The 17,133-nt window shown below is 40.2% G+C and overlaps 3 protein-coding genes across 3 annotated transcripts; all 3 read left to right on the top strand.

Moving 5' to 3' along the window:
• The first annotated feature begins 5,437 nt into the window (after positions 1–5,437).
• On the top strand, positions 5,438–7,081 carry LOC136937366 (HLA class II histocompatibility antigen, DP alpha 1 chain-like). Its single transcript, XM_067230865.1, has 4 exons — positions 5,438–5,572; positions 5,841–6,086; positions 6,177–6,461; positions 6,648–7,081. The coding sequence occupies exons 1-4, from the start codon at positions 5,515–5,517 to the stop codon at positions 6,767–6,769; spliced, it is 711 nt and encodes a 236-aa protein (XP_067086966.1). The 5' UTR covers positions 5,438–5,514; the 3' UTR covers positions 6,770–7,081.
• A 2,492-nt stretch (positions 7,082–9,573) lies between these two features.
• Positions 9,574–11,529, top strand: LOC136960611 (DLA class II histocompatibility antigen, DR-1 beta chain-like). The gene is made up of 5 exons (XM_067255076.1): positions 9,574–9,643; positions 9,884–10,144; positions 10,544–10,825; positions 10,993–11,109; positions 11,295–11,529. Exons 1-5 carry the CDS (start codon positions 9,583–9,585, stop codon positions 11,318–11,320), a joined length of 747 nt encoding a protein of 248 aa, XP_067111177.1. The 5' UTR covers positions 9,574–9,582; the 3' UTR covers positions 11,321–11,529.
• Positions 11,530–13,874: 2,345 nt separating this feature from the next.
• Positions 13,875–16,814, top strand: psma5 (proteasome 20S subunit alpha 5). Its single transcript, XM_067233250.1, has 10 exons — positions 13,875–13,978; positions 14,275–14,319; positions 14,664–14,730; positions 14,991–15,117; positions 15,263–15,330; positions 15,432–15,539; positions 15,647–15,705; positions 15,825–15,927; positions 16,123–16,209; positions 16,424–16,814. The coding sequence occupies exons 2-10, from the start codon at positions 14,291–14,293 to the stop codon at positions 16,499–16,501; spliced, it is 726 nt and encodes a 241-aa protein (XP_067089351.1). The 5' UTR covers positions 13,875–13,978; positions 14,275–14,290; the 3' UTR covers positions 16,502–16,814.
• Positions 16,815–17,133: the final 319 nt, after the last annotated feature.

The following is a 17,133-nucleotide window of genomic DNA, read 5'->3' as shown; positions in this document are numbered from 1 at the left end:
CTGCTTGCATCCTGTGCCCCAGCCACAGCACTCATCTCTTTTCTTGTGCGATCAGAATCACGCGTTAGCCAACAACAGATGACAGAAGAAGGAAAAACTCCACATCAAATATCTCATTGGTTGGGTGAATACAGAAGTGAAATTAAAGTCATGGTACTTTCCCGGCCACATGGAGGAAATACTGAATGGAAAAATAATAATAAAAAAACTGTTTTTTTTCTTTAAGGCCGTTCCCATCCAGTCCTTTCATATACTGAGCCTTAATTCAATAAAGGGTCTCTTTTGAGATCATTTTTCTTTTATAGACTACAACAACAGAAATGTTCACACTACTGGGTAGTTTATGCAGAGTGGAAACACAACCATATTACAACAAAGAGACAGACTTTGATGATGTGATCTCTGAAGTAGATAAGGAGTGAGGGTATAGTTAGGTTATACCCATACCCAAAACACACAGGCACACATTCACTCTCAAACACCTACAGAATATACACACAAAAACATATATGACCCTGCCATGGTAAACCCTTACACCTCTCATCTTGCAATGTCAGAATTATAGCTTACCTAGCAACAGAAAAAAAACCCTCTCATTGGCTGTGTGGTTACTGAAGTGAAAGTGTAGTTGTGGGACTTTCCAGAGCTCATGTAGCAGAGGTGGTTTGAGGTAAACACCCTGCTCTCCCTAGCCGGTCTGACTGGCCCTGAGATGAGGGCAGGAATGAGGAACAGGACAGACCACAGAGCAGCACAGGGAGCAGAAAACATGCTGCCTAGACTGACTGCCATCATACTGTACCTGCATGGTTTAAAATGGAGAATGGGTTAGGATGGGTTAGAATACATGATACTGTATTTTACTTACTGTAAGATTTAACATTTGTAAATTTGAGTTGTATTCTAAAATCATTCAACATTTTAGGAATTTGTCAGGCTACTTGTGTGAAATAAATTACTATATGCTATGATGCATGTATGTAGGATGAGTGATGATCCCATAATAAAGAAAGTTTACATTTACATTTATGCATTTAGCAGACGCTTTTATCCAAAGCGACTTCCAAGAGAGAGTTTTACAAAAGTGCATAGGTCACTGATCATAACAACGAGATAGCCCCAAACATTGCGGGTATCCAAACATGAAGCATACATTGTGAAACCAAATAAGTCCCAAAGGGAAGAACGATAAGAGCATGTAGTTAGACAAGTTACAATTAAACAGCAAGAACCTCAAAAGTGCAAGAGTGTACCTGTGGAAAAAGCAAGCAAAAATAATATATTTCACAGCGAGTACAATCATTTTAAGACAGTTATAACAAACCAACAAGAGCAACAAGTCTCTCAATAAGAGTCATTGTGATCCTGGGGGAAACTAACATCAGGTCCAGCCAGAAAGTTATTGTACAAAGTTATTGTAAGAATCAGTCCATATGCTTGTTCAAAGTCATGCTGGTGGATGGGGATCTTTCTAGTCGTTGTCTTAGGAGGTGCAGTGCAGTAAACAGTACCCATAGCATCATTGTGAGGGTTATTGTAACTTATGCATATGCCAGTATTCAGCTGGTGGTGGTGGCTAACTAAAGCAGTTGGAAGCAGGCCCATAACTGCACATAGAGACACAAAGTCTGATCATGTAGCTCTCTGACCTGACCAGAGGAGGAGGTATGTACTACGTAAGGATGCGAATATGTGTCTACAAGTCAGCTACTTGCTCTGTATATTGTTCTCATCTCTCAGGGTGATGCTCTTCCATGAGTTGTGGTTGAGCCCACCAGGATTCAGCCCCTGTGTGTGTCATTTCCAGATGTACCAAGTGGTCACCCCTCTGCTGCCTCCCAGCAGCTGATTCCAGGTCAGCTGCAGCTCCAGCAGCTGATTCCAGGTCAGCTCCAGCAGCTGATTCCAGGTCAGCTCCAGCAGCTGATTCCAGGTCAGCTGCAGAAGCTGATTCCAGGTCAGCTGCAGCTCCAGCAGCTCATTCCAGGTCAGCTGCAGCTCCAGCAGCTCATTCCAGGTCAGCTGCAGCTCCAGCAGCTGATTCCAGGTCAGCTGCAGCTCCAGCAGCTCATTCCAGGTCAGCTGCAGCTCCAGCAGCTGATTCCAGGTCAGCTGCAGCTCCAGCAGCTTCTCTCTCTGGGCTCCTCTGGTCATCCTGCTTGTCATGCCTTGGCTTCATGGTGTTGGGGTTTGTTACAGAATCAAACAACATCATTAATGTATGTGGTTTTTAACCATGTTGTCACTTACTTTATAAAGGTCTCTGGGAAGGATGTGTAGTTTAATGGCCTATGTTGTGAAAATTATCTTTTATTGACAGTATCAATAATGATGTGGTAGTATTTTATGCTTGATACTGTATGTGTAGGATTACCTTTGAGGGCCTGACATGACCTCTTTGCATCCATGTTCCAAGTTATGGTACTTTCCCGGCCACCTGGAGGAAATACTGAAAGGAAAAATAATAATAAAAAACTGTGATTTCTTTAACAGTAAAAGCCGTTTCCATCCCGTCATTTTATATTCTGAGCCTTAATTCAGTCCAGGTCTCTTTTGAGATCAATGCAAAAAAAACAACAGACTACAACTATGTTCATACCACTGGGTAGTCTATGCAGAGTGGAAACATGAACATAATACAACAAAGAGGCAGACTTTGATGATGTGATGTCTGAAGTAGATAAGGAGTGAGGGTATAGTTAGGTTATACCCATACACAAAACACACAGGCACACATTCACACTCAAACACCTACAGAATATACACACAAAAACATATATGCCTCCTCTTTCCCTCTGTAATGCAACATGTATCCAGTACTACACACAATATTGATTAAAGTCTAGTAGCTCCACTACTTTCTCTCTGATGCTAGACTCATCAGTTTATCTTGTTTGTCATGCCTTCATGGTGTTGGACTGAGAGTAAAACAGTCCCAACAATGTTTCACTTCCACTTCTTTGCATGCAGGAGGATCATGTCTTCAATTATTATTGGGTGGTGGGTTTTTACTGAGTTGGCAAGCAGTCCCCCCTGTTGTGAACATTATTTTCAGTTGACTGTCAGTGATGCTGGGGGATCATTTTACCCTGAGTCGTGTAATCCTTTGAAGGGCTTGTCATGGCCTCAGTAGGGTTCATGGACACTATACTTAACACACACTGATACAATGTGTAGCAGCCATGCATGTGTCATCTTCTTGTAATGACCGTTAATGCTAAATAGTAGATGCTACATAGCTATTGTACTGCTCAGACCCTAAGACCCTGCCATGGTAAACCCTTACACCTCTCATCTTGCAATGTTAGAATCATAGCTTACCTAGCAACAGAAACAAATCCTCTTATTGGCTGTGTGGTTAGGCTACTGAAGTGAAAGTGGTGTGGGACTTTCCAGAGCTCATGTAGCAGAGGTGGTTTGAGGTAAACACCCTGCTCTCCCTAGCCGGTCTGACTGGCCCTGACATGAGGGCAGGAATGAGGAACAGGACAGACCACAGAGCAGCACAGGGAACAGAAACATGCTGCCTAGACTGACTGCCATCACACTGTACCTGCATGATTTAAAATGGAGAACGGGTTAGAATACACAATACTGTATTTTACTTAATGAATTGCACATTGTCAATGGGAGACATTTTAACGTAGGAGTTAAGATTTAATGTTTGTAAATTTTGGTTGTATTCTAAAATCATTCAATATTTTAGAAATGTGTCAGGCTACTTGTGTGAAATAAATCATTATTTTCTATGATGCATGTATGTAGGATGAGGGATGATCCCATAATAATGAAAGTTATTGTAAGATATTGTAGGATTGTTCAAAGTCATGCTGGTGGATGGGGATTTTTCTAGACGTTGTTTTTGGAGGTGCAGTGCAGGAAACAATACCTGTAGCATCATTGTGAGGATTATTGTTACTTATGCATATGACAGTATTCAGCTGGTGGTGGTGGATAACTAAAGCAGTTGGAAGCAGGCCCATAACTGCACATAGAGACACAAAGTCTGATCATGTAGCTCTCTGACCTGACCAGAGGATGAGGTATGTACTATTACTGTAAGGATGCAAATCTGTGTCTACAAGTCAGCTACTTGCTCTGTATGTTGTTCTCATCTCTCAGGGTGATGCTCTTTCATGAGTCGTGGTTTTGCCTACCAGGATTCAGCTTCTGTGTGTGTCATTTCCAGATGTACCAAGTGGTCGTCCCTCTGCTGCCTCCCAGTTGCTGATTCCAGGTCAGCTGCAGCTCCAGCAGCTGATTCCAGGTCAGCTGCAGCTCCAGCAGCTGATTCCAGGTCAGCTCCAGCAGCTGATTCCAGGTCAGCTGCAGCTCCAGCAGCTTCTCTCGCTGTGCTGCTGCTGGGCTCCTCTGGTCATCCTGCTTGTCATGCCTTGCCTTCATGGTGTTGGGGTTTGTTACAGAATCAAACTACATCAATAATGTATCACTTACACTTCTTTGTAGTTTGTAATTAGGTTGTGGTTTTTAACCATGTTGTCACTTACTTTATAAAGGTATCTGGGAAGGATGTGTACCGGTAGTTTAATGGCCTATGGTGTGAAAAATATATTTTATTGACAGTATCAATAATTATGTGGTAGTATTATATGCTTACAGTAATACTGTATGTGTAGGATTACCTTTGATGGCCTGACATGACCTCTGTGCATCCATGTTCAGGTAGTTTCACCATACACATAAAGCAAATACATAAAGAAAATACATAAAACACAAAGCATGTTTAACAGGCAGTTAGAGTTGATGTTGCTTTAACTGTTTCTCTTCATGGTGACCAGAGGGTGTTTGTAATAGTCTGAAGCCTTGTTTTGGCTCAGCAGTGTTTCATAATGTAGCGACTTATCCAGGCTGGTTAGACTGGACAGGTTGGTTCTCTCAAGTAGGTTTAATGTTGTAGGGGACTTCCAAACACTCTGCTTGACGTAGGCTACAGTAACACCCAACAGGTCCTTTAAGATAAGGGATTGGTGCTAATCCATTGTGTTTTGTTATGAATGGCTTTGAAATGCTGTATTGATATATTGTACATAACATTTTTTAATAATGACTTAAATATTAGTATTAATCATTTATTACCTAAAATAGAGTGTTAATGCATAGTAAAATACATTTAAAATGCATAAAATGCAAAACGGCAAAATGCATTTGCTATAACTTTGAAAAGAGAAATGTGAGATACACATTATGTCCACATTAATCTAACAATTAATTGGTCAGAAAGAAGTTTCTGTCACCCCTTCTCTGTGTATTGTGGTGGACTACAAACCCTCTCTACAACAGCATTATATTCTAGCTTATAATGAGAGTTCATCATCATCCACTATCTATGTACAGTACAAGCTTGAACAGCCATGTGGGAAGCACTCTACCTAGAAACCGATGACAAGCGTGTAACCAGACCAATGATAGACCAGAGACTGTTCAGAATAAAGAAAGTCTCAGACTGTTCTGTAACTGAAGTGTGCTCAGTCCTCCTCTCTGTGAAGTCACAACATGAAGGGATTTGGAACTGTCTTCGTGCTCTCCTATCTACTCTGTGTTAAAGCACTAAGTAAGTACATCATGTTTATGTTAATTACTTTAATGAATCTGGTAAACTGTCAAGTAGTTTTTCTGGGGACAAGACTTATTATTCGTACTGCCATGGTTACCTGCTGTAGAAAGACAAAACTGATATGGAAATAAAACAATTCGGATTCCTTTCTAGATGCTAACTTATTGATACTTTGCCTCATAGAGAATTGTGTCCTGAATAATGAAGTATGCAGTGATGTGTACAAGTCTTACCAGAGCGTTCTCTTCTTGTCCCTTTTCTCCAGTTATGCATGAGGATATCAGTATCGTCGGGTGCTCTGATACAGATGCAGAATTTATGTATGGACTAGATGGTGAAGTAATGGAGTACGCAGACTTCACCAAGCAGGAGGCTGTTAACGCACTGCCTCCGTTTGCTGACCCTGTCTCTTTCCCTGGACTTTATGAAGATGCTCAGGCAAATCGAGAGATCTGCAGAGCAAACCTAGCCGCAGACATTCACAATTATAAAAACCCTACAATTACACTAGGTAAGAGATTTGATAGACAGAACTAATATGTGCAATGAAAACCACAGTGAAATGGCTGTACTGAATGATGACAGGTGTGTTTGTGTACAGACACCCCCTACAGCACCATCTACACCAGGGACGATGTGGAGCTGGGGGTGGAGAACACTCTCATCTGTCACGTGACTGGGTTCTACCCTGCCCCTGTGACAGTCTGGTGGACCAGGAACGGTGAGAACGTGACAGAGGGAGTCAGTATCAGCCCTCCCTACCCCAACAAAGACTCCACCTTTAACCAGGTCTCCAGGCTGACCTTCACCCCTGGGGAGGGAGACATCTACAGCTGCAGTGTGCAGCACAGGTCCCTCACTGCACAGCCTCTGACACGGATGTGGGGTGAGGCACGCTAGATGAGTACAAATCACAAAAAAAAAAAAATATTGATCAGTCTGGCTCATTATTTAGTTTTCAAAAAATATTTTTTAATGTGGAGTAATGTCCAAACATAAAAGCAGCAGTATGTGTATTTCCTAATTCCATCTCAAATCTAGTATTTCTGTCCGTGTGTGTGTTCCTCTCCAGATGTGGAGGTGAGTGTGCCCAGTGTGGGTCCTGCTGTGTTCTGTGGCGTGGGCCTGACAGTGGGACTGCTGGGAGTGGCTGCTGGAACATTCTTCCTCATCAAAGGAAACGAGTGTAACTGAGACCACAGGACCATATGATGGGAGTGGAAATAATCAATTATTTTGTAATCATAACTACTTAATCATACAAATGTAAAAGGTCTTACTGTTGGCACTTACTGTATTTATTATGGATTGTGATGGACTGCAGTTATGTCAATAATAATGGCATTTAAATATGTTGCTTTTCCTGTTATTTAACATTATGTGCTTTACTATAAAAACACAAAGTGCTTAGCTTGAGATTGTATTGCTCTTTTTAGAAAAAACTATCAATTCCACTATAGCAGCTTAATTGTGTTAATCATGACAAATAAAAAGTGCTTTCTAGTAATACCTCATTGTAATTATTGAGTTTCTTCATTTAAATACAAAGTGTACAGAGTATGAACACTATTATGTACAATATAATTATACTGTAATAATAACCACTCTACTCTGAATAGTAATCATTCTATGATGACATTTAATTAAAAAAATTAGGTTCACACACCAATTACAGTTTTTTTCAATCGCTAACAAGCGCTTACCCATACTTCGGATACTTTTTCTAAACTTTTAACACAGACTGACACCTACAAAACACAATTGGCCAAATGGATCATTTTCTTCTCAAAAACACATTTTGTTAAATACTATATACTAACTCTCCATTTCAAGACAGAACACATGTTTCTCTGCACACTGACTTTACCAAAACACTGGAAATCTGACTCAAAATGAAATTATTCTGTCAAAGAATAACACTTGTTTTCAATTCACAAGGTACATGCAGTCAATCAAAGTACACCAGGTTTCAAAATACTGGCTATTGTTGACATTATAAAAACTGCATAGACTTATGTTTCAGGTATTTGCATGCAAAACATGCAATCCACCTTTTACACTAAATTTCTTGGTTGGGAACTGTATGTCCACATGTACAATAATGTTCACATTCAAACACATTTCAGTAAAAAGCAAATCAGTTTTTTTTTCCTTACTGTTTAAGGAAGTACAGTAGAAACACAGTATACAGTAATAGAACAGAAAAAGTTTGACAGTAATGCTTACAGTGAACAAAATATCCATGAAACACAAGAGCATTCCGTAAAAAAAAAACGCCCAGCAAAAAGCCCAGATAAAAAAGGGGGAACAAAAAAGCACAAAATTACTGTATCTAATCCCTGCGATCTTCAGGGTTAGGCCACATGTTTTCATCAACATGGTCAATGATAGTGGCACAAATGTCATCACTGACTAACTGTTCTTGCAGCCCTTGGAATGCCACCACCACGCATTCTTACACCTCTACCTTGCCCTCTCCTTGGGCCTGATCTTTTCCCCAGCCCTGCTCCTCTCACTGCTCCTCTCACTGCACCTGCACCTCCTTCTGCATCTCTCACTGCTTCTGCACCTCTCCCTCCATCTCTCCCTGGGCCCCTTGCTCTTCCTCTTCCTCGTCCAGACATTACAGTGTTTGTATTTTTCTGTTTCTGTTTCCAAAAACATCACTTCTCAAAGTCCTTCTTTTATAGTAATTGAAGGAAATAACCCCTGCCACTGAGTCTAAGCCAGACTGGAATCAGCTGTGGTTGGCCACTTTACCCAACATAAATCAGCTGTGTGTCAATTTTTCAATTGTCTTTCTTTTTTTTCAGCTGAGATATGTTGTTTTTGAATTAATATCATTGCAGAAGCAGATGTTTTTATACTGTATCTAAGGTTTGGATAATTGTTTTTGCTATTGTGGGATGTTGTGTGTTAACATTCGTAAATACTACACAAACAATCCATCATTTTGTTGCGAGGTATAGTCTGTTAAGAAAATGTAAGCGTGGAAATGTGTTCACTGACTGCATATTGTGTGAAAAAGACATGAAATATGTGAATTGTATGGCCAAAAAAGACTGATGCTGTGCTAATTGTGTTTAGAGTTTTGAAAATGTGACAACTGTTTGGACAAATGCTTGTTAACGACTGAAAAAAACTGTAATGTTTTTTGCATAAAATGCGCTTGTTGCCAACAAATAACAGATTAATCATATTTGCCATGTGCTTGTATGCTTTCCTTAGTCAAATTTTTTTTAAGCTTCTGAAATTGCAAGTGTATGTCCACCCCCTCTGTAGATGGTTCAGGGTGGAGTTAACCAGTTATTGTTCTCACCCATTACCTGCCTTTGAGAAGTATGAAAAAGTCTACATGTCAAAATCTTTCAGGGGGATTTTCTCTGCTAGTTAATTTAAGGGGTACCAACGTTCAAATAAGCATGTCCTCTTCTAGTATTTCTAGATTTCAATGTATGATTCATCATTTGCATTACAATCTGCACTTCATGATCTGTAAAACTGAAAGATGACCATGACCTACTTGCAGATCAAAATACTGCGTGCAACAGCCTGGTGAATAATGTATGATACATAAGTAAACAAAACGTTAACCAAGCAATCTTGAGACGCAGTGGGAAAAGATCTTGAAGATCTTGAGTTTTCTTATTTGTTATAGTTCTGCATCTATAACTTAATTAACTATCTAGAATTATGTGGCTATTCATTAGGTCATTAGAAATCTCGGGGATGTCCACCAGAAATAAATAAATGCAATGACCGTTATGGTTATAAAGTTATTAAAAAACTCGAAACCAGCATCCACTACAGTAGACATAAATCAGTTGCTGGGTTTCAGGGGCAAACAAGGAGATGCAGTTATCTTGAAAGTACAATGTTTTACCTCTGCCTAGTAACATATGACAGACAGCAGATGATTGGTTTCTTCAGTTTCATACTCTGAGTGTTAGCATTAAGTCTTGCTCTTTCCTCTATTATCAGTTTTGGCATTTTCACAGTAAAGAAACATGTCCTGGTCAACTATAACTTTCATTTGCATGGCTCTGGTGCTGTCTATACAAAAAGCAGGTAAGCTACATTATGAACTACACAGTAATCTACTGTTATCTTTAAATACACCACAACAATATTGTCTACTACAGGCCATGGTATTGTAAGGTAGTCAACCAACATATGTCAGTATATTGATGATGTTAAGCCAATTGTTTACTATCCTACTTTATGTTATCTGTCCAACATTTTAATAGATGAATATACAAATACATTTATGTGTTCAGATATGTGGTATAATTCTTTACATTTTTTCAGATGGATATGTGGAATTTAGGGTCTCAAGATGTGTGTTCTCCTCACATGGTACTGAATATATAGACTCTTATAGTTTCAACAAAATTGAGGATGTCAGATTCAACAGCACTGTGGGTGTCTACGTTGGATACACAGAGATAGGTCTCTTGTATGCAAAACAATGGAATACCCCAGAGAAGCTGGCTCAGGAGCGAGCCCAGCTGGAGGGTTACTGCAAGCATAACACTGCTATTGATTACAGCACTATACTGGATAAACACGGTGAGCTGCTCCTGCTCAGCACCACAACACAACATCAACAGATCACAGTATTACACTGTCATCTGTTCAACACTAAACTATGTATTTCAGCACATGGAGCTCTTGATTACCAAAGTAGAGATCGTGATTATATTGTTTTTAGCTCATGGAATTTTAGATTATAACTAGTAATTATTGATAATTTTTACTTAATTACTGCCTGTATTATTGGTTGCATCCAGGAAAGATTGAGACAAACTAAATCTATCAAATAGCTCACACTATGTTTCTAGACAAGTTTTACGTTCTCATTTTCAGTGGTGTGCTCAAGAACCTTGTCAATGTGAAAGAGAGATAGAGAGTACTATATGAATGACCAATCTGTGTTGTCTGTGTTGACCAAGCTGTCTTAATTCACAGTGAAGCCCTCTGTCAGACTTAGCTCAGGGTCACCCTCTAGTGGCAGACACCATGCCATGCTCGTGTGCGGCGCCTATGACTACTACCCCAAACAAATCAAAGTGACCTGGATGAGGGACGGACAGGAAGTGACCTCAGACGTGACCTCCACAGAGGAGCTGGTTGATGGAGACTGGTACTACCAGATCCACTCCCAGCTGGAGTACACGCCCAAGTCTGGAGAGAAGATCTCCTGCATGGTGGAGCATGCCAGCCTGGACAAGCCCATTGTGGAGCACTGGGGTGAGCTCAGTTTACGACTAGTGTTAAGCCGTTATCATGGTGCCACTTTATTACTTGCTAGACCGAGTAATATTATATTACTGATCTTAGAAGTATCATAGATACTGTAGATGACCATCAGTACAGCTATCGATGCATGCTAAGTGAGATGTAATATCTTCCGACAGACCCGTCCCTGCCTGAGTCTGAGAAGAGTAAGATTGCCATCGGAGCGTCTGGGCTGGTGCTGGGTCTGGTCTTAACCCTGGCTGGACTCATCTACTACCAGAGGAAGAAATCCAACGGTGAGTCATCAGCCATGTGATGAAGACATACATGTTCCAAATACAGCAGACTCAAATGTACTGCAAGAGCATTATTTTGAATGTTTTAACTAGGTAATAAGGGTTTACATTGAGCTTATAAGTAGGCTTGTCAAAATCTCAGACACTTATTTTGTCTTTCTCCAACTCTTTCTACTCTCTCTCAGGGCGGACACTTGTGCCAAGTGGCTAGGGTAAGAGGGCAGTTGAAAGGTCATCGAAGGGCACCAGGAATGATTTCTGTCAATGATTTTATCTCATGATTGTGAATTGTAACTTTTTGCAGCTCTGTATTCATATCAACTACTAAACATGGACCTGAAAGTACGACTTCCTTCTAAATATAATCATATTCTTTGTTAACCTAAATTGACAATGGAGTGTAATATATTTACTGCATATCATCAATTCTGTCTTAGTCAGACCAATTCTTTGAGTTAAATACAAAATGTGCACTGACACTATTCTTTAGATTCACACACAAAAAAATTGAGTATAATATTAATAACTCAGTTGTACTGATATATATCAATAAAAGTAATAGCTACAGAAAATGGGTTGGGGTCCGTTTAAATTCAAGTGTTGTTGTGTGCCAACTGAAAATCATAAACAGGGCAACTGACAGGAGTAAATTATGAGTCTGACACTCAACATCTACTGAGACACCGTGTGATTCTGTCTGTTAGAGAGTAGAGACCAAATGAATGTTTGTTCAGTTTCCAGGTAAAAATGTACTTTTTGAGAAAATTATTAGATCCTGATATATTACACTATACTGATCCCCTGCTTACAGAAGATACATATAATAATATAGTTATGTTGTGCAGAGCTTGCATAGATGTGGATAAGAGTGCCCTGTGCTTGGAAGCTTGAGTGTGTTATTAAAGTCTCAGTTATATTCAGTGTATTTGTCAGGTCAGGATAACTCTCTTTCACTAATTATTAACATTAATTTAAAAGGTGTTTTAATGATAATGATGGCTTTGTGGGAGAATAACCTACTGTCTAGAAATAGTCAATCACAAACTTAATACATTTGTTTTTCTTTCTTTGTGAAATACAGTTTTGTGCATTGAGCTTGGTAAGAAATGTGGTGGTTTCAGATTCTGTGTTGTAGGCTTAATAATTTCCACTGTCTGATTGCATCTTTTGAATAAATCTATTAAACATTTTTGATCTTATGTGTTTGTATCTGAATCACATTGAGGTAAATAGCAGCACAGTAAAACATGACAGGAAATGTGTCACCTGTGTTCATGAAATGACTATATGACACCAAGATCAGAAGCCTCTGCAGACTGCTCCTCTCACTGCTGAAGCAGACAGGTAACGTGGCTGTAAATGACCAGAGAGCACAAAGCATCATGCAGCCTTCCTGCAGGGGAGGGGGTGATGCCATAGTGTTCATACACATGTGCATTAATACACACACTAAGACACACTCACTTACACATATTATACCATTTATAGTGCTGTATATTGATTGTCAAATTCCTCATTGTACATGAAGACAAGACATTTGTGAAATAACGTCACATACAGTATTCTCTGACAATAGTTTACTTTTATCATGTTGTTGGAAGAATAAATGTGATATAGTTTTTCCAATGTTTCTTCAGATGAGTCAACTTAGATACCCACATTATTTTTTGCCATGCAAAATATTATTTTATACCCAGAACCCAGTTGTTATACGTACTAGCATGTATCCTGAAGGTTATATTATTTATAATTTTCAGTTTCCCAACTTCATATTGTAAGCCCAATGTTCTTTCCGTACAATATTATTTCTGATTCAGCGCCAGTATATAATACATCAAATGCCTGATGTGTCTAGCGGATGTCTCCCAGCTCCCTCCCAGCAGGGCTGTTCCAGGTGTGTTGCAGCTACACCACTTACACCTCTTTCTCTTTGCTGCTGGACTCCAGTGGCCATCCTGTCTGTCATGCTATGCCTTCATGATGTTTGGGTTGGGTAACGAGTCCAGCTAAAGTGATTGATCGAATTCTGTAGTTATTCAAAGTTCTCTGTGAGCATGTTAATAATATAATATGTATTATTATTAGAGACTGTTCATACCATATATATACTCTATGTATTTATGGTTTTGTAGTCAAGTAATTTAAACTGATTATAAAATTTTTGTTTAGACATATTTTTGGGACCCCAGCAGAATCTGGTCATGGCTATGCTTAACCTCGCCACTAGAGGGCAACGTGGTTCTGTAACAGAACTGCCTCAAAAAGTATTTTGTGGACTGAACATTTTTTGCTTTGGCTGATAATTAATTTAAGTGTAACTAACTAGTTACCATTATTCATGTATGCATTGCAAGCTTATTTCCTCCCTTTCTTCCTAACTTTCTTATTTTCTTCCTAAATACTTCCCTTTGCCCACCGTCTCCACTTCCTATTCACTGGGTAATTGATCTGTGATTAATCTGAGCAATGTTGTATGTTTTATATTTGAAATACAGTTTTAGGTGATTACAATTACAACAGAGAAAATCAAGCAAGTAATGAGGCAATGTCTAATTGTGTTTCCCATTCATTTTCTTTCTTTATGAGATGTATTCTTTTTTTTCCTTTAATTAATTTAGTTTGATTTTTTGGGTTTAAAATGTCTTCCCAAATTAATTATTAACTAACATCTTAAATAACTTTCGATATGACACAGAGATTGCTAAACTACAAGGCAAGGCAGACTTTTCGAGGTATACATTTGGCTTGTGAAAATAATCCGGAACCCATATTTTCTAAACCTTACACTTCCACCCGTGTCCTTTATTGTCACACAACTACACACTTCCTTCCTCGCGAAACAAGCGAACTCATTGATCTAAAGCCGGAGGTAATTGTCAGTGATTAGTGGCATGTGTAATATTTAGATGATATTTTCTTTGAAGTTTGTCACAAACATTTTGTATACGCACTTCAGAAATGTTCAGTGTTGTATGGTATGAGTTATATAAATAGTTTTTTTCAAGGCAGCAATTCCAGGCTAACTAGCTTCTGCTGCTAGTGTGTCACGTCTAAATCCGTCTCTAGTTCGCCAACTAGCTTCGTTTACTCTTAACTTTTTTTTGCCCAGTATATTGTTTGTATTGGACTAGCTGTATTATCAGTGTATCTGCCTCTTATTTTTAGATCTGGTGTACAGAAGATGTTTTTGACAAGATCGGAATATGACAGGTAAACCATAACACTGCTTCGTCATTAGCTAGCCAGACAGCTAAAACTAAGCAATACCAGCTCCAGATTCTACTTAACGTTACATTAGTAGTCAGCTAGCATTGGCTATATTAGCCCAAAACGAATGTAATCTTGTTTACTGTACGGCTTCCAATTTTTCAAACCAAATGCATGTCATAAATCCCCTTTTAGTTGGTTGTGCAGCACGCTAGCACGTTTTCACTTTCAGTTTGGAAGTTAAAGCGTTGCAAGTCTAACTAGCCGTACTTCTCTCCAGGCTACAGTTAGACCCTCTTTAAATTATTACTCTTTTAGTCAGATCACTGACGTCTAATCTCTTTTAGGGGAGTGAACACCTTTTCTCCTGAGGGAAGACTGTTCCAAGTGGAATATGCCATCGAAGCAATAAAGGTGGGTAAAGGATGATATTCTATTGTCATCATAACTACCAAGACCTAATACAGTGGTCACACCATATCCTGAAACTTTAATGACAATGACTAATTAGCTGGGCTTTGCTTACAAATAAGAACGTAGCATGCAATCAGGTCTTCTGGGGTTCTTTACCCAGTGAATTATGTTGAGCAGCTGTGTAAAATGGAAAGCCTCGTTAATTGCACCTCATGGTTCAAAAAACGTGATCATGTTTTCTTTGCTGTTGTCTTTCTCAGCTTGGGTCCACAGCCATTGGCATCCAGACATCTGAGGGGGTGTGTCTGGCTGTGGAGAAGAGGATCACCTCTCCTCTCATGGAGCCCAGCAGCATTGAGAAGATTGTCGAGATTGACACTCACATTGGTAAGTAGGCACTAAAGGGGAATACTGCAAGTGTACATTTAATAATTACAGGGGCAATATACTATTTTAAAGGTCTCTGGATAAGAGCGTCTGCTAAATGACTAAATGTAAAGGATTTTCATATTTATTTCTGCTCCGCTCCAAGGCTGTGCTATGAGTGGCTTGATTGCTGATGCCAAGACCCTCATCGACAAAGCCAGGGTGGAAACACAGGTCTGATGGTACTCTTATTCTGAAGTGTGGAGCTAAAAAAGACACTGCTCTAAAAAAAGTACCCTATTGTTCTACAATTTGTTATTTTTGTCCACCTCCAGAACCACTGGTTCACCTACAATGAGACAATGACTGTGGAGAGTGTAACCCAGGCTGTGTCTAACCTGGCCCTGCAGTTTGGAGAGGAGGATGCAGACCCTGGAGCCATGGTCAGTACACAGATTCCACTCTAACACCTCCTAGCTGGTTCTCACTGTCATCTATAACAGCCTAGAGATGTCTGTACTGTAACAGAATCCTGTTTGTCTCTCCACAGAGCCGGCCCTTCGGAGTGGCTCTCCTCTTTGGGGGTCTGGATGAGAAGGGACCACAGCTGTATGTTTACCAATGGGTTTTTACTAGCTGTTTTGGCTTTTGTGTTGGTAAAAGCCCATCCTGTCTCCTAAAACCTAGCTACATATTTCAATATCTCTGTCTCACTGCCTTGCCCATAGGTACCACATGGACCCCTCTGGCACCTTTGTGCAGTGTGATGCCCGGGCCATCGGCTCCGCCTCTGAGGGAGCTCAGAGCTCTCTACAGGAGGTCTACCACAAGGTAGCACCAGACTCCTCTGCTCTGATCGCCATCGCTCCCTCCTCTTCCACCTCCAGTCCTCCTCTTTTCTTTTCACTCGCATCTCAGTCACAGCCATTCACTTTCTGTAGCTTTTGTCTCATTGGTTCTAACCCCACTACTTTGGACATGCTGGTCTAACTCTTCAACTGTCTTCTCTCCTTGGGTGGACTTTAGTCCATGACGTTAAAAGATGCCATTAAGTCGTCCCTCACCATCCTGAAGCAGGTGATGGAAGAGAAGCTCAATGCTACCAACATCGAGGTCAGTCTCATGTCCACACTGATAATGAGTTAAATGAGTTGTTAATGCTAAGCTGGAACAGACCACTTGTGCATCCCATGGCAGGATTTAGGTTTAGGTTTACAGACCCCTTAACTTGTTGCATATCCAGCTCTGGGCCTCAGCTTGGTCTAATTGTTCACTTGATGGAATATGATGTTTAAAGACTAACTTGGTTGTCCCTTGTTCCCCTTAGCTGGCCACCATAGAGCCAGGGAAGACCTTCCACATGTACTCCAAGGAGGAGCTGGAGGATGTGATCAAGGACATCTAGAGCACAGTGGGCCTCTGGGTGTAGTCTGGCCTCTAGAGAGGGATCTGACCAGGGCAGAGGACAACCACACTGCTACAACTACATTTCCCATCAGCACCATGTCTCTCACTGCTTTCAGATATTCCTGGTTCAGACAGGAGGCTTCTCATTGTGATGTCTTGTTATTATTCTTCTGTCTCTCATACGGCAGGTTATTACAGTTCTGTACAGGTGTCAGTCAGATCAGTGCTTGGAGCTGAGTGACATTAAAGGGGGGGAGGGTAATTTTTGTTACGGATCGATGCCACAATTAAACAGTTGTATTCTGAAATAAGATGGCTTGTCTGTTTTCTTTTCCCACTGCCCCTCCCACATACTCCCAACCAGACATACTGTACTTGTTGCTTTGTTTATCGTGAAATTACATTACAATTATATACTCAACAAATTGAACCTTAATGCGTATCTGTTGTCAGTACATGTTCCTGTATGGACGATTTCTGACGAAGACCAATTTAGCTGTATTGGTTTGCCACCAGAGGGCAGGACAGTACCGTAGAGTGGGCTGCAACTTGTCGCAATATATAACCTTGTTTGTGAGAGACCAATCGAAATGCGTATCATCTAAGTCTTAGCCAATCATCTGTCAAGGT

Source organism: Osmerus mordax, chromosome 1, assembly GCF_038355195.1.
Source record: "Osmerus mordax isolate fOsmMor3 chromosome 1, fOsmMor3.pri, whole genome shotgun sequence".
NCBI classification, from domain to species: domain Eukaryota; kingdom Metazoa; phylum Chordata; class Actinopteri; order Osmeriformes; family Osmeridae; genus Osmerus; species Osmerus mordax.
The sequence above is the reverse complement of the archived record's forward strand: the minus strand, read 5'-3'. Positions and strand labels throughout refer to the sequence as shown.